The 22,628-nt window shown below is 35.2% G+C and overlaps 1 protein-coding gene across 1 annotated transcript in view; it reads right to left on the bottom strand.

Moving 5' to 3' along the window:
* The window catches only part of LOC123688984 (transmembrane and immunoglobulin domain-containing protein 1-like), a 469,586-nt gene that overhangs the window by 242,928 nt on the left and 204,030 nt on the right, over positions 1 to 22,628 (bottom strand). Inside the window, exon 3 of the mRNA XM_045627763.1 lies at positions 3,595 to 3,600. Coding sequence (XP_045483719.1) covers positions 3,595 to 3,600 — 6 coding nt within the window. The remainder of the gene's footprint in view (positions 1 to 3,594; positions 3,601 to 22,628) is intronic.

Raw genomic sequence — 22,628 nt, 5'->3', positions numbered from 1 at the left:
ATATCTCAATAACCGGCCCTGATAATCTCGATTTGTTTGAACTGCTTGATAATGCTTCTATGCATGCAACTTTTTCTCAATTTGACCGACCTTCTAACTCTTCTGGTTTAAAAGTTACCAATACAATCCCATTGAAAAAGTGGCCACCCTGTATATGCAATTTTTGATCAGTTTACAACTTGTTTACTTTCAGATCGAATTTACATCGGAATTTTCATTTATTCTATTGCACACACTATTTCGAGTTCATTTGTAGTGCTATCTGCTTCTATGCTCGATAATAAATATGTCGTCGATCAAACTGACGTCAATCTATATTTTCCAACTTGACATTGATTGTCAAAGGTGCTCAACCGTAGCTTATCTTGACGTTTACTGCCAGTAGAAAAATAAAGAGGAGACCCAGGTCTGCCATATTGGTGATAAATCTCCCTGATTTATGGAATAGAAACTCAGCACTTTATGTTCCGATCAGCTGCTGCGGGTACATGGGAAAACAAATAAGGCATACGCATTGTCCATGCATTGGAAAGGTTACACTGATTTAAAATCTACCTACTGAGCAATCAGAGCCAGTTGTAAAGAAGTTTGAAATGAATTCTTTATTGAAAAATGAATATTAGTATGTTATAACCGAAACAATCTGAAACAAAGAAAGATATTTTTTGAATCTCCGCTAATACTGATGATGAAACTCTGAAATTCATACATTATACAAGAACTTTTTAACGTAGAATCCAGTGGCTTACTCGTCTTTTCAACAGGATTTTCAATTAAAAAGCTATAACTCAATGCTCGGTTTTTCAAATAGGAGCACTACAACAAACAAGAAATTATTTTCAACCTAATATTGAAAACAATTGGTCAGTAAGCGAGAGGAAGGCACCTGTGGACATTTTTTATGTTATTGGAATTTTATTTGTGGAAAATTGATTTCATTCAATCATTATTTTAACCTTTAACTAAGAAGAATTTAAATATTTTATCTTTGAAATTTTTTCCAGCTACAAGCGAAAATAATAACTACTTCTATTTGTCCACATGTACCTCTTCAGGGGGCACATGCGAACTTAGCATTTTTTATTACGGAGGAGAAGTGGACAAGTGAAATGAACTGCTTCTAAGTCCTTTATAATTGTCTTTTCAGTAACCGTTTTCTGAATAATGCAGCAATTCAGGAAGAATTGACCATAACTTACCATCATCTGCTTGAAGATGCTGGGTAAATATGAAATCACTGTTTTCTTTATAAATTTCTACAGAAATCATACAAGTTTCACTCAAAAAAAAACTGCCGCGAATTTTGCTGTCAAAGTCAAGGACCAACTACTATAGTGGTATATATATTTGGGCAATAGCTTCGTTATTTAAAACTTTCTCAAAAAGAAGGGCACGCCTCTGGATTCTGCGTAGAAAAGTGCATGTATAATGTTTTTATTTCAGAGCTCTATCATGAGTATCAGCGGAGGTGCAATTTCTTTTCGATATCGTCATTTTTCCAATTTTCGCTTATAACTCGAAAACAAAAGATGGAGGCCACAAATGAATACTACTCTTGTTAGTTTCTCAGAAAAAAAAAACGAGGATGGGTTATCACATTTTATCTATCTCCTCTGATTCAAAAGGTGTAGTGCTAAAACACCGAAATTCGCCCACCCTGTACATTCGAATTCCCGACTCAAACCCATTCCACTATCCAGATTTCCACAACCGCCTTAAAGACTTCAGAAACTACCGAAGGGGCTCTTTCACCAAGACGTTTCCATAACATTACAGCAAAGTTTATGAGAGGAGATGTGGCACAAATCCTCGGTATTAAATGTAATGGCTGCTTTATGTGGCGTCAAATTAAGGTTTGTCGTTTTTCCACGTCCGCACCCGAGATAAGGCCAACTTTTCGCAGTGTATGTAAAGAGCATAAAAGTTATTCCAAACGTATCCGCACCCTTATACAATCAGATAATGGCGCGCGTTATGAAAAATAAAGGTCTATTAAAGCACCGTTCGCGCGGGCGATAGAAGAGGTAACGAGCGCTGATTCCTGTCGACTTAATAAGATCGTATTTTGATTTCGGAGGAGATTTTCGGGGTCGTTTCGGCAAGGGTGTAGTTTCAGGGTGATTACGATTAGTTCTACTAGATAGGCTGGAAAATTACCTTTTCTTTTGGAATGAAAAAATTTTTGTTGGGTACCTACCTTTATTTTCTATGTAGAATCTTTCCTAAGTCAATGGAACAGCAATGAAGGGATTTCAAAGAGAAATGATACAATTTCAAAAATGTTTATATTATGGCAACACCGTTCATCATTCGTGACATTTCTTATGTCAATAGTGTTCAGGTTATGTGAACAAACATAATTGCAGAATTGGGATTTATGATAATCCACACCAAACTGTAAAGACATCATAACATCCGGAAAATGTGAGTGAGTGATTTACAATTAATGCTAGATGAGTGGTCCATATCTATATTTTTGTAGATAATGGTCGAAGAGTCAATGGAAAATCATATGAAATATCGTTGATGAATTTCTTCTTCTACTGTTGTTGACAATAATCTGAAGGATTTGTTCTTTCACCAAGACAATTTGAAAACAAAATTTGTTGATAAATTTGACAAGAAATGGTTTAGTTAATTATTATTCTCGCAGATGGTATGATTCAACACATTGTGAATTATTTCATTGTCGATATATTAAGACACAAGTTTATGCTGATAATCCAACAGCAACTGAGCTGTTGAAAATCAACAGTGAATTTAGTGGATGAAACAGAGCCAAAATTATGAGAACATTGATGAGCAATTTGGTTATATTTCACTGATAATAGCATAATTTGACGTTTCAAATAAAGGAAAAAAATCATGAAATGTACCATCGCTTCTGTAAAACCCATTATAAGAATGTACGATTTCAGTTGTATAGAAGCAAAATGAAAGCTATTTTCGTCAAGGTATTTACAAAAGAAGCGAAGAAACTGCAAATAAATCAGATATTTAAATTCAAATTATCTTCATCACTTAACCCATTCGCAGATTTTCACGAGCAGTATCCAGACGCCATTAATGTAAAAGTAATAACGAAGTAGCGAGTCTAGAGAAATTTTGATGGCAAACTACTTCAGCTCATAAAAAAACACTATTTGTACATCCATAAACAAAAAAAAGAAGTGTCGTCTTTGAAATCAAACTTCTGCATAATGAACTGAAGTAAAAAACTCGATATTTTCATCACTTGCAGAAAAAGCGAATAATCTCAAAATTTTGTTCCACATCAATTCTACGCGAGAAGAAATTTTCATTTTCTCATTTGAATATGCCGAAAAAACTTCATCCGAAACTTTATGAATCTTCTGTGAACTTGAAATGAAATATCATTAATGAAAGCACTCACTTGTGCTAATATTAATTATTACTTTTCATGTTTTCATCCCTTATAAGAATTTGATGTCATTACTTTGATCCCTTCAATAGATCTTTCAATTTCGTTGGAACTGAAAACATACCTTCTAATTATTATAAGATAGATTAGCACAAAAATAAACCTTTATTCCTCACCAAAACCTGCAGCCCCATTGATACAAGATGCCTCACCTGAAACTGAAAGGAAAACATGTTCAATAAAAAATTTCATGGTGTGCAATAACAATAAAAGAACGGGGAAGACTGAATATTCTCAACATCACCACCAGAAGTCACTGGCCCTCACAACATTAACCATTCAAGTCTGGCGTTTAACCCTAACAATAATCATTGAAAGTTTTCTAAAAAAAACTTCGGAACTTTGCCAAACATATAAATAGGGGAGTTTGACGTGTATAACTCTCCAACAAAAAAGTATCTTCGTCCTGTGAAATGAAAAAATTCAACTTTCTCCGGAACAATAGTCATTATCAAACTTGGGGCGAAGCGGAAGTATACAAAAGTTCATCCCTAGCTAATGTTTCGAGTGTTATATATTTCGTAACTCATATCTGAAGCAATGGAATAAAAATGCGAGAATAAACATTTTAAACTTCCAATATTTTGTTTTTTTATTGGATTAAACTCAAAGTGAAACCGATTATGAACAGTTCTTGAAAACTTTGATTGATCATTTTAAGTAGTCGATTATATAGTCAATAATGAATCATTCGGACAGTTAAAGGACCACTACGTCTGAAAGTATCAATATTTATTCAACAAAGCTTAAAATATGTAAATCATATAATTAAAATTAGTATACCTATACTTTGTTAAGATTATTATAAAGAATATTATAGAAATTCTGTAGAAGCCCATATTTTGCAAAAAATGTTCAACCACAGAATATGGAGACTAGAGTAGGTATATTTCAAAATTTTTGTTTGATTCATCCAAGTTTTTCTCATCGAATTCTTCTAGATGAAACAAATACACCAAATTCATGAAAGGCTTTTACAAAAGCTTAAGCGATATATTGGAAGAAGTCCACAACACTGGTGTGCTCACTTACGTTTGAAAAACTTCAATAATAAAGTAGCGACTTTCGTGAGAATTCTTGGATTTTAATGGTATTGGTCCTTTTTCATTTGATTTCCACATCGTTTCTTATGGCGGCGCTCACGTCGCCTTTCTGTCAATACCATTTTGAGGTTAAATAGATGATATAATAACGAGCGTTCATTTAAATTTGTAGTCAAGAATGCTGTAAAGAAACTAGAATTCATTTTCTGTAATTACAAGTAGCGCTTAGCTTGTACCATATGTAGTTCCCAGACTCGAAGGATGTAAACAAATGTTAGTGATATGGTACAAGCTAAGCGGTACTTATAATCACAGAAAATCCATTCTAATCATTTCACAGCACTCTTGACTACGAATTTGAATCAACGCTCGTTACTTGTGACAAAACAAATGAAAATTTTGAAATGATGCCGTTGATTGGTTAATTCTTTGTATAGCGCCACCTTGAGGGAAAAGGGACCCATGCCGAACCGAGTCGCCAAAATCCAATCAGTGAACACACTATTATTTTGGACATCTTAGTATCTCGTATAATGTCTAAATCCTCTAGAAACCTCTTGTTCGTTCTATATTCCTTCTTTAGATTTCAAGAAAGTACACAGGAATAAAACTTTTTTCAAGTATTATTACAGAAAAATATTTTTTTCTGAGATTCAGAACATGATTTGATAAAATTGAGTGGTTTCATTGGCTGCCAATAAAAATGCATTTTGTTCTTCATTCATTCATAAACTGAAATGAGCGAAAATATGTTATTAAACCGATGAAACCTTATGTGGATTAATCTCATCATGAATCCTATGAGAGTCATTCCATCATAGAACGTTGTTATTTTAACCAGCCGCCGTTACTGCTGCAACTATGTTCGTGTCACACATATACCTAATCAACTACCAGTTATGGATCGAATTTTCTCTTTGAAATTTAAATGAGAGCGTGACTTTATCGCCATCGGAATCAGAACTTAGGAACAGGGTTTTCAAACTGTTGCATTTGAATGATTGAATGTTTTCAACCCGATGACTCATTTCCAGGGTTCTGCTACGGGTTTTTTAAAGACATTTTAAACATTTCGCATACTGAAAGAGAATCGATTTTTTCTTCGTATACCTGCTCCTATTTGTACCCATAATTTTGTTTTTTCGAAATATCTTTTTTCACCATTGAAATACAGTGCAACTTCCAAACGGACTCATATAATATTCATTTCATTACACTTTGTGAAATTATTAAACACATTTATAACTGTGAGCTAAAACGATGAGGTTTGGCGAGACTTTCACGAGCCAAATGTCGTAGGTGCGCCCTCTCTCAAGGGATTACGGTGTTTCGTACTGTGTTTCGCTGGTGTACTCTTCAGTATGCAGCGATCTCTGCCTAAGACATCCTAACACAGCATCGTGGAGAGGTGACTCTGCTGCAACGGGGCGGCTCACTTAAACCCGCCGGGGGCAGACAGTCACTACAGAGGAAAGCAGTGACGTGAGTCGAACCTAACTGTTAGAGAGACCATTCGTCGTTCAAAATGATATTAAAAAAAAAAGAAAAATTAAAAGTTCCTTCATGGGAAGTTTATACCACTCTTCCGATTGATACGATGACGTAAATCGCGAAAAAGGCTGCAGTTAAGCGATTAGTTCATTATGAGTTCATATTTTGTTCGAATAATTTCACTTAAATTTTCAATACCTGACCCTTAAAAAAAAAAGAAATTTAAAAGTTCCTACATGCGGAGTTTATACCATTCTTCCGATTGATACGATGACGTCCATCGCGAAAAAGGCTGTAGTTAACAGATTTGTCCATTATTTCAGGATTTATGGGCTGTAAACAGAAATTTTCAAAAAAATATCAATAATTTTTCCTGAGGCTGTTAGTTCTCCTTGAGTCAAGATACGAACTTGAAACCCCAATATGTTTTAGATCACATCTCGATCTATAAAAAACGTTCGTGTTTGAGGGGGCTTTGACCAATATTTCAGGAGATATTACGGTTTTTGTGTAGAAATTCACTTTTTATGTTTTTTTCCTGATTTCGAGTTCAAAATTCTCATAAACCGTAAGCTCTATGAGCAATCTGTAAGCGATGTTAGAATGAACCATCCCCAATGAGCTGAATTCCGTACTCACCTGAAAATTATTTCTTCGTAAAATTTCATGTAAATTTTCAATACCCAACCCTTAATAGACAAATTGACCAAAATCTGAACGTTTGGGTATATTAACTAGGCTTTATTGGTACTTCAGCAATAATCTAAATTGGCCTCAATATTGTGCCTAATTCCTGTTTTAATGATTTTTTTATATCATAAAAAAATGCGGTTTTGTATCATACGTTCATAGGTACATACATTCGATATCATATTTTACATTGAACCGCTAGGGAAGTCAGCTATTCAGGAATTTGATGGAAAGAGATAGTTCGATTAAAAATGCAATTATATGGAATTATTTCACATATATTCGAATGAAAAGCTCTGCATACGACATTTCGATGAAAAAACTGAATTGCATTTATTTCCAATGATTGTTTGTTCGTACTCAATTCGGTTCATGTAAATAGTTGCCTTGGATATCGATTCAAAATTGAGCATATTTTATGTTTTTCAATAATTAATTAATAACTATTCCCTTCATTTAAAAACATGGAATATGTTGAATAACATATTTTCTCTATTTCTGAATCGTAATGAGTTCATTACAGTTCTAAAAACAGTGCTCTAATGAACTCATTACAGCATCGTTTTCAGATATGTTTTTCGTTTTTCGGTTCTCTATGCTGACTTCCAATCCTATAAAATTTCAACAAACATCAATAATTGTCAATATAATATAATTTGGGGAAATAGAGAAATGATTTGCTACATATTCGCAAATTTTCATAATTCTGGTGGTGTTAAATCGATTTCGGCAGATATAATTCACGAATTTAATGTGTAATTTAAATTATGTCTAAATTCGAAACATACGATTCATATTCATATTCCGTAATCTGTCAATTTTCGTAACAGTCACACCAACAGCCAAGATACAACACAAAAGTCACTAGGATATATAATCTGAATTTTTCATTGAATCTCGACAATATTTCGCAAAACTTGACTGAAATAGAGAAAATATCGTCTAATACTCGTTGCAGAAGGTAATTCCAACACTCATGCGTTCGAATTTCCCATTCGTGTTGGTATAGGAGCCCATTCTGCAACTTGTTTTAGAATATACTATTTAACTAATGAATTTTTCATTCGAGAGAATATTCAATAATTTCTGAATGGTCATTCTGCTCACATTGGAAATCGAAGGGATTGTACTTGTGCATTTAGTGAAAACTCCCAATTTTTCGGGCATCTAATGTCTAAAATAATAAGTAATATTTTAAAAGGAATCATGAGTACTGGTGGCAACAAGAATCCGAGTCGCAGACTAGAATTTTTGCACATAGATACACGAATGCTTCTTGTTGAAAAAATATTACTTTGCAATAATTCCTCAAATTTTTTCACAGGAAAAATTGAATTTCCGAATGGTATTTGACAAGACTATCCCATGAGACCACAATTACATGTTATCGAAGGAAGGTATTGTAATTTTTGGAGACAACAGTTTTGCCGCGGAACTCGAAAAAATTGCTCACAGGTGCTGTCATACACTTTTTCCATCTAGAAACCTTTTGTAATTCATAATTGAGCGTTTGTGATTTTGGTGGGAATTGAGACGAGGGAAATAATCATATGAAATTAACTGCGGAAACTACTCTACTACTATCAACAAAGACATTCTTCTGTACTTTCTGTTCTAGTCGAAAGGACGAGACGAACAAATTTTGACTTCGAATTATTTATTAACGAGTCAAACCATTTTTTACTCCAAATTCGAAAAAAAAAGACATAAAAGGCTGTTTCTCTGAAACATGCGCGCGAAAACTAGAATTTTTCAGGGCTTCAGACTTCGCACCCTGGGGTACACCTGAACCATAAGAGTCAGTTCGTATTAATGGTCGAGGTAATAGATATAGATGGAGCGACGTTATTATCCACTTTATATGGGCTTACCTGCTTATCTCGCGAAATTTCCTTTTATCTGATGGCCCATTTCTGCCGGCAGAGCGGCATTTTTCAGCCATAATCCAAGGAATTGTTCTTCCGATAATTTAATGCGACGAGAGCGCCACTCTCGGATTAATTTGAATAAGTGACGCTCGTTATTTATCTGGCAGTCCTCCCTACTTGTTGTTGCCAACTGTGAATTCCGTCAGGAACTAATTGAAAAAAGTTAGGAAAATGTGAATTATGGCAGGGCGATGCTCTGTCGCCCGAACAAAATGGCTTCATTATGGAGGAATAGCGACAAAAGTTTGGATATTTTGTTGATAGGCCGACAGGTCGCTGTCTAATTGCCGTGATGGTGGGATTTACGGGATATTGAAATACTTTTTAATGAGTCCCAGAAATATAATAGGGATTATAGGCACAGACTTGGCAAATAATTTTTTTTTGTGAAATCGTTCAATAATGCCTAATTTCTTGGAAGGTAATTCAGACCATAGAACACCCTTAGGTATCCAGTATTGTTAGCCGTCACTATGCAACAAACTCTCCTGGACTGTTTTCCAATTCGAAAAAGTTAAGGTACACTTGGATAGTAAGTTAATTCATGCTTAAAACCAACTCACATTAGGAACATATACAAATTGAATATATCATGATATGAATCTATGGAACGCTCATCATATCTTTACAAACAGTGTCTGCCAACGAAAATTTGACCACACTCAGAACTTAGAAATGTTTATTTTTGAAGATTAAAAAAACACAGACCGACTTCTATTTTGAGGGTTACGAATTTCCATCGTTTGTTCGTTCCGTAAAACCTCCAGTAAGGTGACATAAACCTCAAAAAAATTTTGAATAGGGAGAAGATGTCGACTGTAAGTTATTTATGTTTTCTGCAAACTGGGTGTAGAGAACATGAAAAACTTTCAAACTAACCAACATCATCTTCTTTCTGATTGGACTTGTCTCAATGCAATGAACTTCATGAATCGCTCAAAAAGTGCGCCATATATGGTATATCGATGGATCAAAATCAGAAAGAGGCACAGGTTTTGGGGTATATGGACCTAAAGCGAGGATCTCTAGATCCCTGGGAAGTGAGCTCTCTATCTTGCAAACCGAGACACCAGCTCTCTATACTTGCACCCAAGAGTGTCACAAAAGAAATCTCAGAAGGGCGCATATTTACATTTCTACGGACTTCCAGGCCACGTTGAGATACCTGGAATCATATAGCCTGGGGACCCACTGACATGGGAATGCTGTAATACCATGAAGCAACTGACCAGAAGGAATAAAGTAACTCTACTATGGGTACCGGGGCACTATGGAATTGATGGAAACAAAAAAGCTGATGAACTTGCAAAAAGGGCATCAAGGTTAACACCTGTTGGTACTGACCCCTTCTATAGGCTTGAAAAAGACCAATATAAGGCAGTGGTCCAACAAAGGGAGTGGTAAAATATAAAAACTATCTGGAGAAATATTCCGGTTCTTGCTCAAGCAAATAAATTTGTGGTGCTTGCACCGACCTATATCATGAGGCTTCTGAAGCTACCACGACCTGAGCTTCTGGTAATGGTGGGACTGCTGGCAGCACACTTTCAGTGCAAATACATTTTGTACCGCATGTTCAAGTCAGCAGATGAGATCTGCAGGCTCTGTGAAAAGGAGGTAGAAACAGCCTCACATAGTGTGCAAATGTCCGGGGCCGACTGGCCTAAGACCACTTACATGGGAAAGACAGTTCTGGATACTCATGAAGTAATAGCAAATACTCCAAAGGATGTCGTGGTTTCGTTAACCGTATTGACGGCCTCCCAGTATTAGTATTCAGTGAATACTAATAATAATAATATTGGAATTTCCCTGTTTCGACATATCTTTTTTCCATTGTATCAATTCGAGTCACATATTTAATTGATTGAAGTGGCTCATGTTATCAGGCTATTTTAACACTTCATATGCATATTTTCATTGTAAACACATGACTCTTCACAATGTACATTCATTAGAAAATGAACAACTACCGGCAGCCCTAAGTTCTACCTCCATTGAAATTTACCGTTGATTCACGTTTGTATTTTTTTTTGTAAGTTTCAAATCCGCTTGATTATGACGTGGAATTGGCGAATATCGGATATTTCCGGTTTCACGAAATTCTTGAAATACACGAACGTGCATATTCGTTTCCGCACCGACAAATATGTAGTTATCAGACGGTTAAAGTGGCAATAACGGCATTTTATCACTTGAATAGGGACATTTCCCTGTTACGAGCAGGAATTTGATATCTCGTCATTGAAAAACTGGAAATATCCACGGATATTCGGCGAAATTCCTGCAGACGGATATGAATTCTCCTGGCTCTTCTTGCTCTTATCGGCAGAAATCTCATTTTTCAACAAGTACGTTGCACGGAACGGAGTTTTCCTAGTTACATATTCATGTGGAATTCATAAAGTTGTAATGCGATTCCTGAATTTGTTGTGTGCAGAATATTGGAGAAAAATGGTTTGTGGTGTTTTCAGCTCTTGGGAATTTCAATGTAGGGTGGTGATAAGTGAGTCACGCCGCTTTGTCATCTACGCCAATGACACGAAATGTTACAAGAATAAATATAAACATAATGATGCAATACTAAGACTCAGATCACGTTGTAATTTTTCACTCTTTAAACAGACTCCAAGAGGTTACCAATCTAGAGGAACTTTCTGGATTTCGCTACATAATGTTTGGTCTTTTTTTTTGGCAAGGATTTGTATTACTTTTGAATGAGGTTCTTTATTTTGACTTTCGATCAAATTGTAGATTCACTAATAGATTCACTATTTGACTATACACTTATATATTATGTGAGGAATAGAAGGTTATGTTTCTTTTTATTCAACGATTTTGATGTATATCAGGGGTTTCCCCACTAACCACTCTAGATTCTAGGAGCAACGAGCAACGGATCTTTTTACAATGCTTATGTAGGTATAACAATAATTATCTCATGCAGGTAGTAGTTCGAAAACAATTTGTTTTCATCATGATATTTTTCTACGGGTTTTGAACGATCTGCGGTCAATATGGCGCCGTTTGAAATATATTCCTGGATGAAGGGAGCTCTCTTCCCCCCCCCCCCTGGTCGCTAGGCACACACACATTGATATCTGCACTGGTGAAAACAAATAGGTCTTTGAAGATTAATGAAATTGTTGTACAGGATCATGTACTTCACCCTTTAATGTTGAGTTGAGCGTATAATATTATGCAAACAAATGATTTTACTCTCTCAAAGTTAAAATAAACGAACAGATGAACACAGCACCCAGAAATGTCCATTCCAAATGCGTCAATTCGACGTTTAACGAACCCATTTTCGGTGTAAACAAATTCGATCGACTATCTGTATGTCGCCATTAAATTAGTTCCAGTGATTAGTAGTTCCCTTGTACCATACCGCATTCTTCTCATTTCGCTCGCGTATTATATTCGATGTGTTCCCTAATAAACCAGCCGAAATTGTTTATACGGCCCTAATGCCCAACAATTATTTGAATCGCGTTGATGGTTTGCATGCAAATGCGTTTATCATATTTCGACCGTTCATTTGATTATATACAAAATATTGGAAAATACAAGAATAAAAGTAGGTATATAATAATATAACATTAAGCTCAGATCACGTTGTAATTCTCCACTCTTTAAACAGACTCCAAGAGGTCACCATTCTAGAGAAACTTTCTAGATTTCGCTCCAGAATGTTTGTCCTTTTTTGGCAAGGATCTATAATCCTTTTAAATGAGGTTCTTGATTTTGAATTTCGATCAATTCGTAGATAAATTCACTATTTGTTTATTTGCTAAGATATTTTATAAGGATTAAAATGATCAGTTGTATTAAACGATTTCGACGTATAGCAGGAGTTTCCCCACATACAACTCGAGATTCTTGAAGCAACGAGTATTTCTGCAATACTTATGTAGGTATAACAATAGGTAAAACAATAATTATCTCATGCAGGTAGTAGTTCAAAAAGGATTTGTGTTCATCCTGAAATTTTTTGATAATTGCACTGGTGAAAACAGATAGGACTTCGAAGATTAATGAAATTCTTGTACAGGATTATGTGCTTCATCCTTTAATGTTGAGTTGAGCGTATAATATTATGCAAACAAGTGGTTTTACTCTCTCAAATTTAAAATAAACGAACAGATCCCAGTAATGTCCATCCCAAATGCGTCAATGCAACGTTTAACGAACCCATTTTCGATGTAAACAAACTCGATCGACTATCTGTATGTCGCCATTAAATTAGTTCCAGTGATTAGTAGTTCCCTTGTACCATACCGCATTCTTCCCATGTCGCTCGCGTATTATATTCGATGCGTCCCCTAATAAACCGGCCGAAATTGTTTATACGGCCCTAATGTCCAACAATTATTTGAATCGCGTTGATGGTTTGCATGCAAATGCGTTTATCATATTTCGACGACGTAACGCATTAAAATTCATGGCGTGGTGGCGGAGAGCCTCGCGTTGCAGCAGCGTTCGGATAATTGGAAACCCACTGCGGCAGATTTAAATGATAAAAAATCGCCCGTGTTCTGAAGAATTGGATATTTATGTTCGGCCGGAAATCTGTTTACGGATGGCGCAGATACCCAACGCCGAGTATTTATGCCGGGAAATGAGATTACCTCGACAAATTCTTGTGTGCTCTATCGTGTCTACGCAAACACTTCGAATGTATGAATGTTTTACGGCCTTGCTATTCAGAAGGTGCAGGAGGATGATTCGCAGGTAAACAAGCCGTTTTCGCGTGGATTTCAGATTCCGTTTTTTTCTGTTCGTGCTTGTGAAGAGAGTGGTTTATAAAACATACACACAGTGGAGCATTAGATATCCGTAGTTGGTTGTACTGTGATATCAGAATATCATGCTAAAGCGTGAAAAATCGATAGAATGGAATAGAAAAGTATGAAATAGAATCAGGGCTGGCGTTAGGTCCTCTATTTGAGGGGCGGCAATTCGCCAAGCTTGTTTGCCGCCTTTTCATATTTTAATTTGTATTCGTCAAAACATCATTACATTGTTCCGCTCCGCTGTGTCAACATTCTTAAAACAGCCTGTACCTCTACACTTATGGCAGACGAACCAATATTAATAGAATTCCCTATTATCGCCATTCAAAGTGAGATAAAATCATTATATGTTTCACAAAGACGAAAAACAATACTACCTTCGCTTCAGAAGGTTAGCCAATTTTCACAAATTCAAAGTAATATGGAAAATTCCTACGATTTTGCATTCTAAACTTTTCAAATACCAAATGTTTGCAGCGGAACACATATTTGTAATAAGAATTAGTTTTCGAAGCAATACTGAAACTTTGCATGTCTTACCGCCCTTTGTATCTAGTGTTGTGATAGGTAATCACGAGGGTAATCATTCGTCGATCATACGCAGAGTCATGAGAATGTGAAAATCAGATTGGTACTTGCTCATCATTCATCAGTGTTCAATATTTTTCATTCACTAGAATTCCTCTCATTTGCTCACGATTGCAAGATTACTCTTCGGAAGAAGAAAGTTTTGTATTATCATTGGATGGAGCAGGTGCTTATGCTTGGGGTGGTTATGAGAGAGGTCATGTTGTTATTGATGCCGGACCTGGATATAATAGGATAAGATAAAGTAGTATAAGATAGTATAGGAAAAGATAGAAGGATATAAGTATCTCAACTTGTAGAGAAAATCATCAATTCTTTTGAAGAACGAGCCTGATTTCACTACTTTGTCCACTGGATATTTCAATTTCCAATGGTTTATGAAATATTTCTTCATTGGAGATTCGATATTTGACCTATCAACTATAAATTGAACATCAAATTCAAGCGCTTAGAACAACATTAATATAAAATTTGTATAAATACTGCAGATGCTCAGAATGATCTGTTTGAAAAATCATAGCTCCGAAATTATTGAAGCATGAAGCATGTATTTAGTAGAGGTCGATAGTTATAACCTCTTTGAACATGATTGTTTTTGAGTAATCAATTTATGTAGATATGAATTTTAATGAATTTAATTCCTTCATTTCATGAATTCATATATGATAGGATCGATGCGCTATAATAACTTATTTTTATACCAAATTCTTCAAAAATAGTTCTTATAATTTTCAGAAAATGATTTTGAATGAGAACCGCCTTGTTTCTTGGTTCATTGATTCCAATATTTATGGTAAATATGACAGAAAGCTTCAGTATACGTATTTTGGAGATGTGTAGCATGAAATTGAAAGAAAAAGTGTACAACCACTAATTGATGTTGAAGATAGATCGAATCAAATTGGAATATCCTTTTCACAGAAATTGAAAAAATGCAATTAAGTTTATATATATGGCTACGTAATAAAAACGAAGTTCTTTATTTCGGCACATAAATCATATACAACATTCTTTTTTCCTAGCCTGAATATTTTTAGCGCTTGTTCTACTGTATTTTTGAATTATAAATTTTCTAATATTTCAATCTGAATATTTGAAGAATTTCTTTCAAATTCAATAGAGAACTGGAAATGTCTGTTCGCCGTATAATGCATTTCTCGGAAACCCTTATTTAATTTCTATGAAATATGCTCATAAAATCGGTTGCTATATAGTATCGATACTCAATAATAGGATCCATGAATGTTAATTGATAAAAATCTAAGGTTTTAATTGCACAACTGCATTCCTATGAAATTTGACAAAGCTACCATAAAGAATGTAAATTATCTGCCATCTTTCGATATTCCAACCTAAGTTATAAGAAGAAAGATTCATTAGAAAAATTTGAATCTGTAATCCATTGGTCGTAAGCAAAAAAAACTTTTAACTCTACCTATTCAAACCACTTTGAGCGAAAGTTATGATATCCCTTGTCTCAAGTGACAGTCTCAAAATGGTGGAATGAAAACATCTCAATTCTACGATTTTAATCGATTGCAATTAAATAATCAATCTGGGTATGATATTGTGCTCACTGCTCCCTTACAAACTGAACCAGCCATCTGAAACACTGGGATAAAGATTCTCACTCACTGTAGAAAATAATATCCTCTCTACGTAAGTACCTACTTCTAAATTTATTGATGACTCTCTGTGGATAAAAGAATCCCCAATCTATCTAGCTAGAGAAAATTTTTCCGTCCCGGAACTTCATACTTTTTCAATTATGAGTCGAAGTTATAACGTTCGATAGACTAATCTGCATCAAAATAGGCTTCAGTTTGATCAAGGAGATGAACCATCTATTCTCGAAATGCCACAGAATAGTTCCTCGCAAAAATTCGGGACAATTTTGTACTATCAACAAAGTTTCTCGGGAACAATAGCGAACTTTCGGAATTCTTAAAGTCCGAAACAATGAGGGAATGTTCAAAATACGAAATTGAATGCTAATGAAGACTTGAACCGCATAAATTCAGTGGCTTCGGTGTATTGAACTCAAGGAGGGATATGAATAAATGAATAAATAAATGAATGAATAAAATTGAGATTCAGGTTAGTATTGTGGGATAAAGCCAAAGTTTTTAATCCTTATTAAGATTTCTGGAATCTTTCTCTATATTATATTCTGACCTTATCTTGCTGGCGACTGTAAATTTTCGCTTTTTAATGAGGTTTGTTTGGTCTAGTCAGATTACACTCTCACAATAATAATATGTCAATTCTTGAGTGTGTAAATCATAAGGTACTTTCAAGAAAGATTGTCGATTTTGTATTCTGAATTAGAAAAGTGTAGAAGTATGTCTCCAAATTCTTCATGAGTTTCTTACTAACTAGACAAAAAAAAAACTGATATGGCATAATAAATTGATGAGACTCTCTTTAATAGTACATTGTGCAACAAGTGGGGAAAGTCCAACTTTTCTCGCGAGTATGGAAGTTTGTGGCACGAGCCTGAAAGGCTCGTGTGTTTGCGGCACTCGCCTTTCAGGCTCGTGCCACAAACTTCCACACTCGCGAGAAAAGAACTTTCTCTACATGTTGCACACTATACTTTTCCTACAACTGCACAAATTTCAATAATTCAAGTAATGGACGTGATTCGAATCAAAATGGCCTACGTTGACAGTATGTGCTAATTTATTGCGTTTCCATAGAAACGACTCAAAAGCCCAATTTCATTGGTCTACCAAGCGAGGTGTGAGCAACGTGCCGTGAGAAATAATATTTCCCTCAGTATGAGCAATACATAGTTTTGAAATTGAGTAAGCTATGAATAATACGCTACTTTTTATAGCAGTTGTAGGAAAAATTGTTTTTCTATTAGTGGAATAAAAGAAATGATCTGTTTCAAGAATAAAATGAAAGGTTTTTAATAACCGTACTTCAATTGGGTGAAAATTATTGTTCGATTATGGCCTGCAATATTCCCCATAATCACTGTGGTCAATATAATCCAATAATGTAGAATAGAGCTACGTTTTTATATAAATAATGAGCTTATTTTCAGGATGCAGCTCCCACTTTATCATTTCTGGTAAACACATCATGTGAAAAGAAAATTCTGCAACCAAATTTCTCCTGGCAAACCCTCGGTCGTTATATTGAATGAATAACAGCTTTGAAGTGTTTTCGTGCAAAGCACTGAGCAGTATTTACCCTAATTACTGAGTTTCACTTGTTATTCAAGGGCCCTCTTGGGTCACAATGTCGAGATGAGTTCCTGGTAGATTTTCCTTGCTCGGATCTGAATACACAATTAGCATCTTGAAAAAGGAGGAAAATGTTGTCATTTATATAATCATGTCATAAGTAACCGAATTTGTTCGATATTGCCTCAATATCTTACAGTGAAGAACTCGAAAACTTTAATTACCTATGCACTCAACGAAGACAGACTTTCCATGATATTGAAAGGCACTTATTTAGAGAACCTACGAACGGGTTGAAATATACGAGTAGGTGAAATTATTAAATACTCTATAAGAAAGCATATATTATTTGCACTTAATGGAAACCCCAGAGTGGTAGAGTCATTTTCGATGAGCGAATTTTGTCCCCAATATGATCTATAAAATTTGACAGGAAGGAAATGAAAACATATATCAGTGATACTATATTTTACTCAATTCGCCGATGTTTCCGCACTTCTCATGGTCCATAGTGAAGCAAAGTTTCATATTAACTCAAAGTATAAAAAATCAGAAAACTTTCAAACCACTTGAAACAACCGATGATAGAAAATATCGAATAACAAATATTCAAAATTTCATGTTTAATCGGGAATCAATATATTTCATTCAATAAAATAAACATTCTTAATAATTTTATAAAATTGTGAATTTGAAAATACACTGCTCAACAATTGATAGGGATCACTTACTTGTTCTAAATATATTTCTGAAATATTCACTCCAAGATTATAAATTTTTTCAGATATCAGAGTATTTTCAGTTGATAATATGGTTCACTTGAGAAAAGAATGAAAAAATGAAAAGTTGGAGAGAAAAAAAGACTTTATTAGGAACACTCAAAATTCTGTGTTTGAATATCATAAAAATTTTATGATGAAACCACAAGAAGGCTGAAGTTTCGGTTAAGCTAGTACCTAGTTGGTCCCCCACGAGCTCCTCTCAAGCATTCTACCCTACGAGGCATACTTTCTATCAAACGATTTATAAAATTTTGGGGCAAATTCGTCCAAATATCCCGTAAAGCGTTAGTAAGGTCCTCCAGGTTATTGATCGGTTGTTCTAAGGTTGACAATTGTCTAGACATCTCAGACCAGACATGTTCGATGCAATTCATGTCTGGAGAGCGAGCTGGCCAGTCCATCCTATCAATAGCATGAGTTTCTAGCGCTTCATTAACCAGACGACTACGGTGTGGACGGGCATTATCGTCAATTAAAATGAAATTCTCGCCCACGGCAGCCGCAAACGGAACAATTATGGGTTCAATAATCATATCGTGATATCTCTGGCTGGTCATGGTGGTGTTCTGCAGAACAACCAACTCTGTGCGTTGGTTCAAACAAATGCCTCCCCATACACATATAGAACCTCCGCCAAAAGCTGTTGTGGGTACCATAAACTGTTCTGCATACCTTCGACCTCTTTCCCTCCAAGCAAGAATACATCCATCGGTGTTGACCAAACGAAATCTAGACTCATCCGTAAATAAACATCGGCTCCAATCTTCAAGTGTCCAATTGCGGTGCTCCTCAGCCCATTGCCGTCGATGAACCCGGTGTTTCCTATTCAAACGGGGATGTTGGACCCTCCTACGTGCTCTCAAACCACGAACATGTAGTCGTCGTCTCACAGTCTGGTTCGAAATTAGAACTCCTGTTGCAACTCTCAGTGATCTATTGAGCCGCGACGCCGGGTAAGTGGGATTTCTCCTAGCATTGAGGATCAAAATACGATCTTGGGCAGCTGTTGTACTGCGCTGCCGACCTCCCTCATCAACATAAGCTACTGAGTCGTTTTGGATGAACCTATTCCAAGCCGGACTCACTACACTTCGCGAAACATTCAACCGACGGATACTTCTCGCTGGGACAAACCTTCCTGTATCCACCGTATGATTTGGTCCAGTTGCACAGGAGCCAAACGTCTTCTCGGCATGACTGATAAGCTGATATTGTTCTCATTTCTTCAATTATTGTCACCTTATGTGTTTGAACGAGAGAAAAAAACAGATTTAATAACAAATACCACATTGCTTTTCACTCCACCTGTAACAGCGTACAGATAAAAATCGAAATTGTGAACAAGAGCCGATGAAGTGAGGAATACTTTGATATAATCAACTCAAAACATCTTACTTTTTCCTTAGAGAACATATAATATTCACGAGATAACTTGAAAAAAATACAAATGAAGAGAAGTTCATAAGTGATCCCTAGCAATTGTTGATCAGTGTAGTTCACATTTCACAACGTCGTCTGGGCATGTTGGAATTATTTAAAAATTGTGTATAATCCCTCTATCTATGTTTATTACTTTACCCTGTAAAAACAAGATCATAGCGAAGCGAGAGATGTTTGCTTGACAAGTTTATAAAACTCAAAGTCAACTTATGCCGTTTTTATTTTTCCATGAAACTAGACTCTACAAGTATGAAAACAAGAAGTGGAATGACAACTTTCCGTAATTTTATTCCTTAGCGAGTGAGACACTGAAATGATGAATTCAAATTCGAAAAAAAAAATTATTCCCTCGCCGGGGCGAGATCTACATTCAGCCAAATTATATCCTAACTTAATTAAACTTCTAACTTGATATGAAGCTTGTGCCAATCCCAATCTGATGAAGATGTCGAAGCAAAATTTATTTCAGGGAATTTCTGACAATTTATCAGGATTTCTTTCTTTTAGAAAGTTACGACGATTTGGTGCCGTACAGAAGTTTTGCTTCTATCTCATTCCGATTGTTGGTGTGGAGCGAGAGAAGTTTTTGTTGGATAATAATGTTATCTTATGTTTGATAACGTCCAGTTCATAGTTTTTTTTTTTGCGACAACAGTTTACTTCAGGTATTTCCAACAGTGTGAAATGAAAAAAGGGATAATAGAGTGTTTATTTGGCAAAATTCTAGGGGTGAAGTCTAGCCAAGGCTACTCCACTCAACCCCCCAACAAAATACAAATAAAGAAAAAACAAAAATAAAAATTCATAAATAGAAATACAACATAAATAATATATATCATGAAAACCACCAAAAATGAAACTTATTTACAAAATCTGTAACTGGCTCAAAAATAAAACATTCTTCAATTCTTTTCTCAATGATTTCAAAGAAGAACCCCCCACTGGCAATTAGCATCTCATTATGCAATTTCACCGCATTAAAGGTGAAAGAGCGCAGAAAAAAAGTAGTATTGTAAGAGTTAGCTAAACAGATTGATTCAACATTCAGTAGACCAATTCTTCCAAATCTCTATGTCATTCCGAGGACTATAACATTTCATTCAATAAGTCCTGGTCCTAACCAATACAAACAAACTTTTTTAAGATTCTACTTTATTCTTCAACATAGTCACCTTCAAGAGTGATATATACTAACTGACAAAGAAACTGCAGCACCCAGCGTTGCAGTGTTGCTAAATCTTATATCTATTGTATACGATAAATGTATATGTCTTTTGAATTATGGTGTAGGTCACTGATATATCGAATAACGATTATTGAAATAGTAAAAATTATGCCAAATGGCAAATTTAGGAAACCAATAACATTTAATTTATTGAATGTCATAGTCAAAATTGAATGAAATCCCATTAATTCATTGTTGAACACAGCATTCCAATTTATGTTTTATTAAAGGTTCGCAGAATAGGAAACTGCAATTCAGAATTGAATTGGTGAATCAGAGAGGAACATTGAATAGTATCCTTGACAACAAATAAAATTATCCTTGAATTTTCTATCCAGAAGTTTGGCTTTATTGAATTTTCCAATATTGTCCACAGAATAACTTCCATTTCATTACAGAGCTACATTCCATTATACAGTGAAATATCACACATCTATTATTTTAATAATATAGGTGGAATAATATTGCAACCTCTACGGAGAACTGAGCGATTGATGAATATGTTCAATTCATTTGGAAAGAGTAAAAAGAAAATCATTGAGTATGGATCAAAAAAAATACGCCATTCAATTCATTGTCAGAGTAAATATTCCGCTTCATGAAACGATTCTATCTATTATCCTCACAAATATGGAAATATCCACGCCTTCAGAGTGAATATAATTGAACAAATCCATTTTTGATGGATTATTGCGAGATGAATCATCAGAAAGAAGGCTTTGATAGTTCAATCGACTCAGTTTCAACATTGAGGTTTATTAATGCAAGAATCATGGGTTCCTTTGAAATTATAAGCTGATTTGTTCCGGTTGGAATCTGTTCAATGAGACATAAACGATTTGTCGAAACATTGCGCTGCAAAATGGCGAAGGTGCCAGGTCAGACTCCATTTGCTTATTTATTATGGATACCGCATAACAAACATAATTTTTTTCAGGTTTATTGTTGGTTGATCTGAAAGTGGTGTTCTTGAAATTCAATCTGAACATTCGAATGGTTTTTTACGTATAGAAAGTGCATTTCAACCTAATTGGATTCTTTGCTAGGGATGTATTGTTCTGATGACACATAAACAAGAAATAATTCTGTGCAAGGTACCAAATTGTTATTTTATATAATATTTTGTCACTGAAATGTTGAAAATATTTTCAATATTCAGCTTGAATTTGCAGAGGATTTGAATGAAGCAAAAAACGGTTATTTACCATCTTTTGCAAATTTTGATTTCGAACGAATTATCAAATTTCGAACGGCTATATCAATGAAAGTTCTTGTTGTATATTAACGAGTATATTAACCAATGACAAACTCGATCACCATTTTCGAAATCAGAACCCAACCTGAAAATTTCAAGTTTCTATGTTGTTCCTATCGAGAGTTCACAGTCCAGCAGGACCAAATGGACAGAATTGATCTCGAACATCAATTTGTCATCAACTAGACGATCATCATCATTTGAAACAATTCCTAGGCTGAAAATAAGGAAAATACAGAAATGATAGAACGATATCCCATTTACACTTCCATATTTTCATATGAATAACATTAGATGCCTATTTAGATTCTATCACATCCACTGGAGTGCTTTTATTGAAACTTCCCTCATTTTCACCTGATCGGTTTTATTTCAATGATCTGCATAACAATATTTCCCTGGACATCTTTTCAAATCTATAGCCTAACTAGAAGAGCGCCCACAAAAAACTGCAGAGTAGGGTCATATTCGCCACAATATCCACTCCGAGCGGTTAATCTCAAAATTCAACGTCCGTAACTTGCAATTCCTAAACTCAGGTCACTTTCAGTCAAATACGTGAGTTCCTTGCATCAACACCAAAATGAGCTAATTCCAATTCTACGTTCACTATCCAACAGCCGCACTTACGGCCAAATCTTCTCTATGCCACCCATAAAATTTATGTTAATAGATATTTGTCGATGGTCTTACCAAGAGTGCCACCATTTGCCGACCTGAATGATTCATTTGTTCTGCGTTGTGAGGTCGTTCC

This window comes from Harmonia axyridis, chromosome 1 (assembly GCF_914767665.1).
Source record: "Harmonia axyridis chromosome 1, icHarAxyr1.1, whole genome shotgun sequence".
NCBI lineage: Eukaryota > Metazoa > Arthropoda > Insecta > Coleoptera > Coccinellidae > Harmonia > Harmonia axyridis.
Note: the sequence above shows the minus strand (reverse complement) of the source record. Positions and strands in the feature narration are given on the sequence as shown.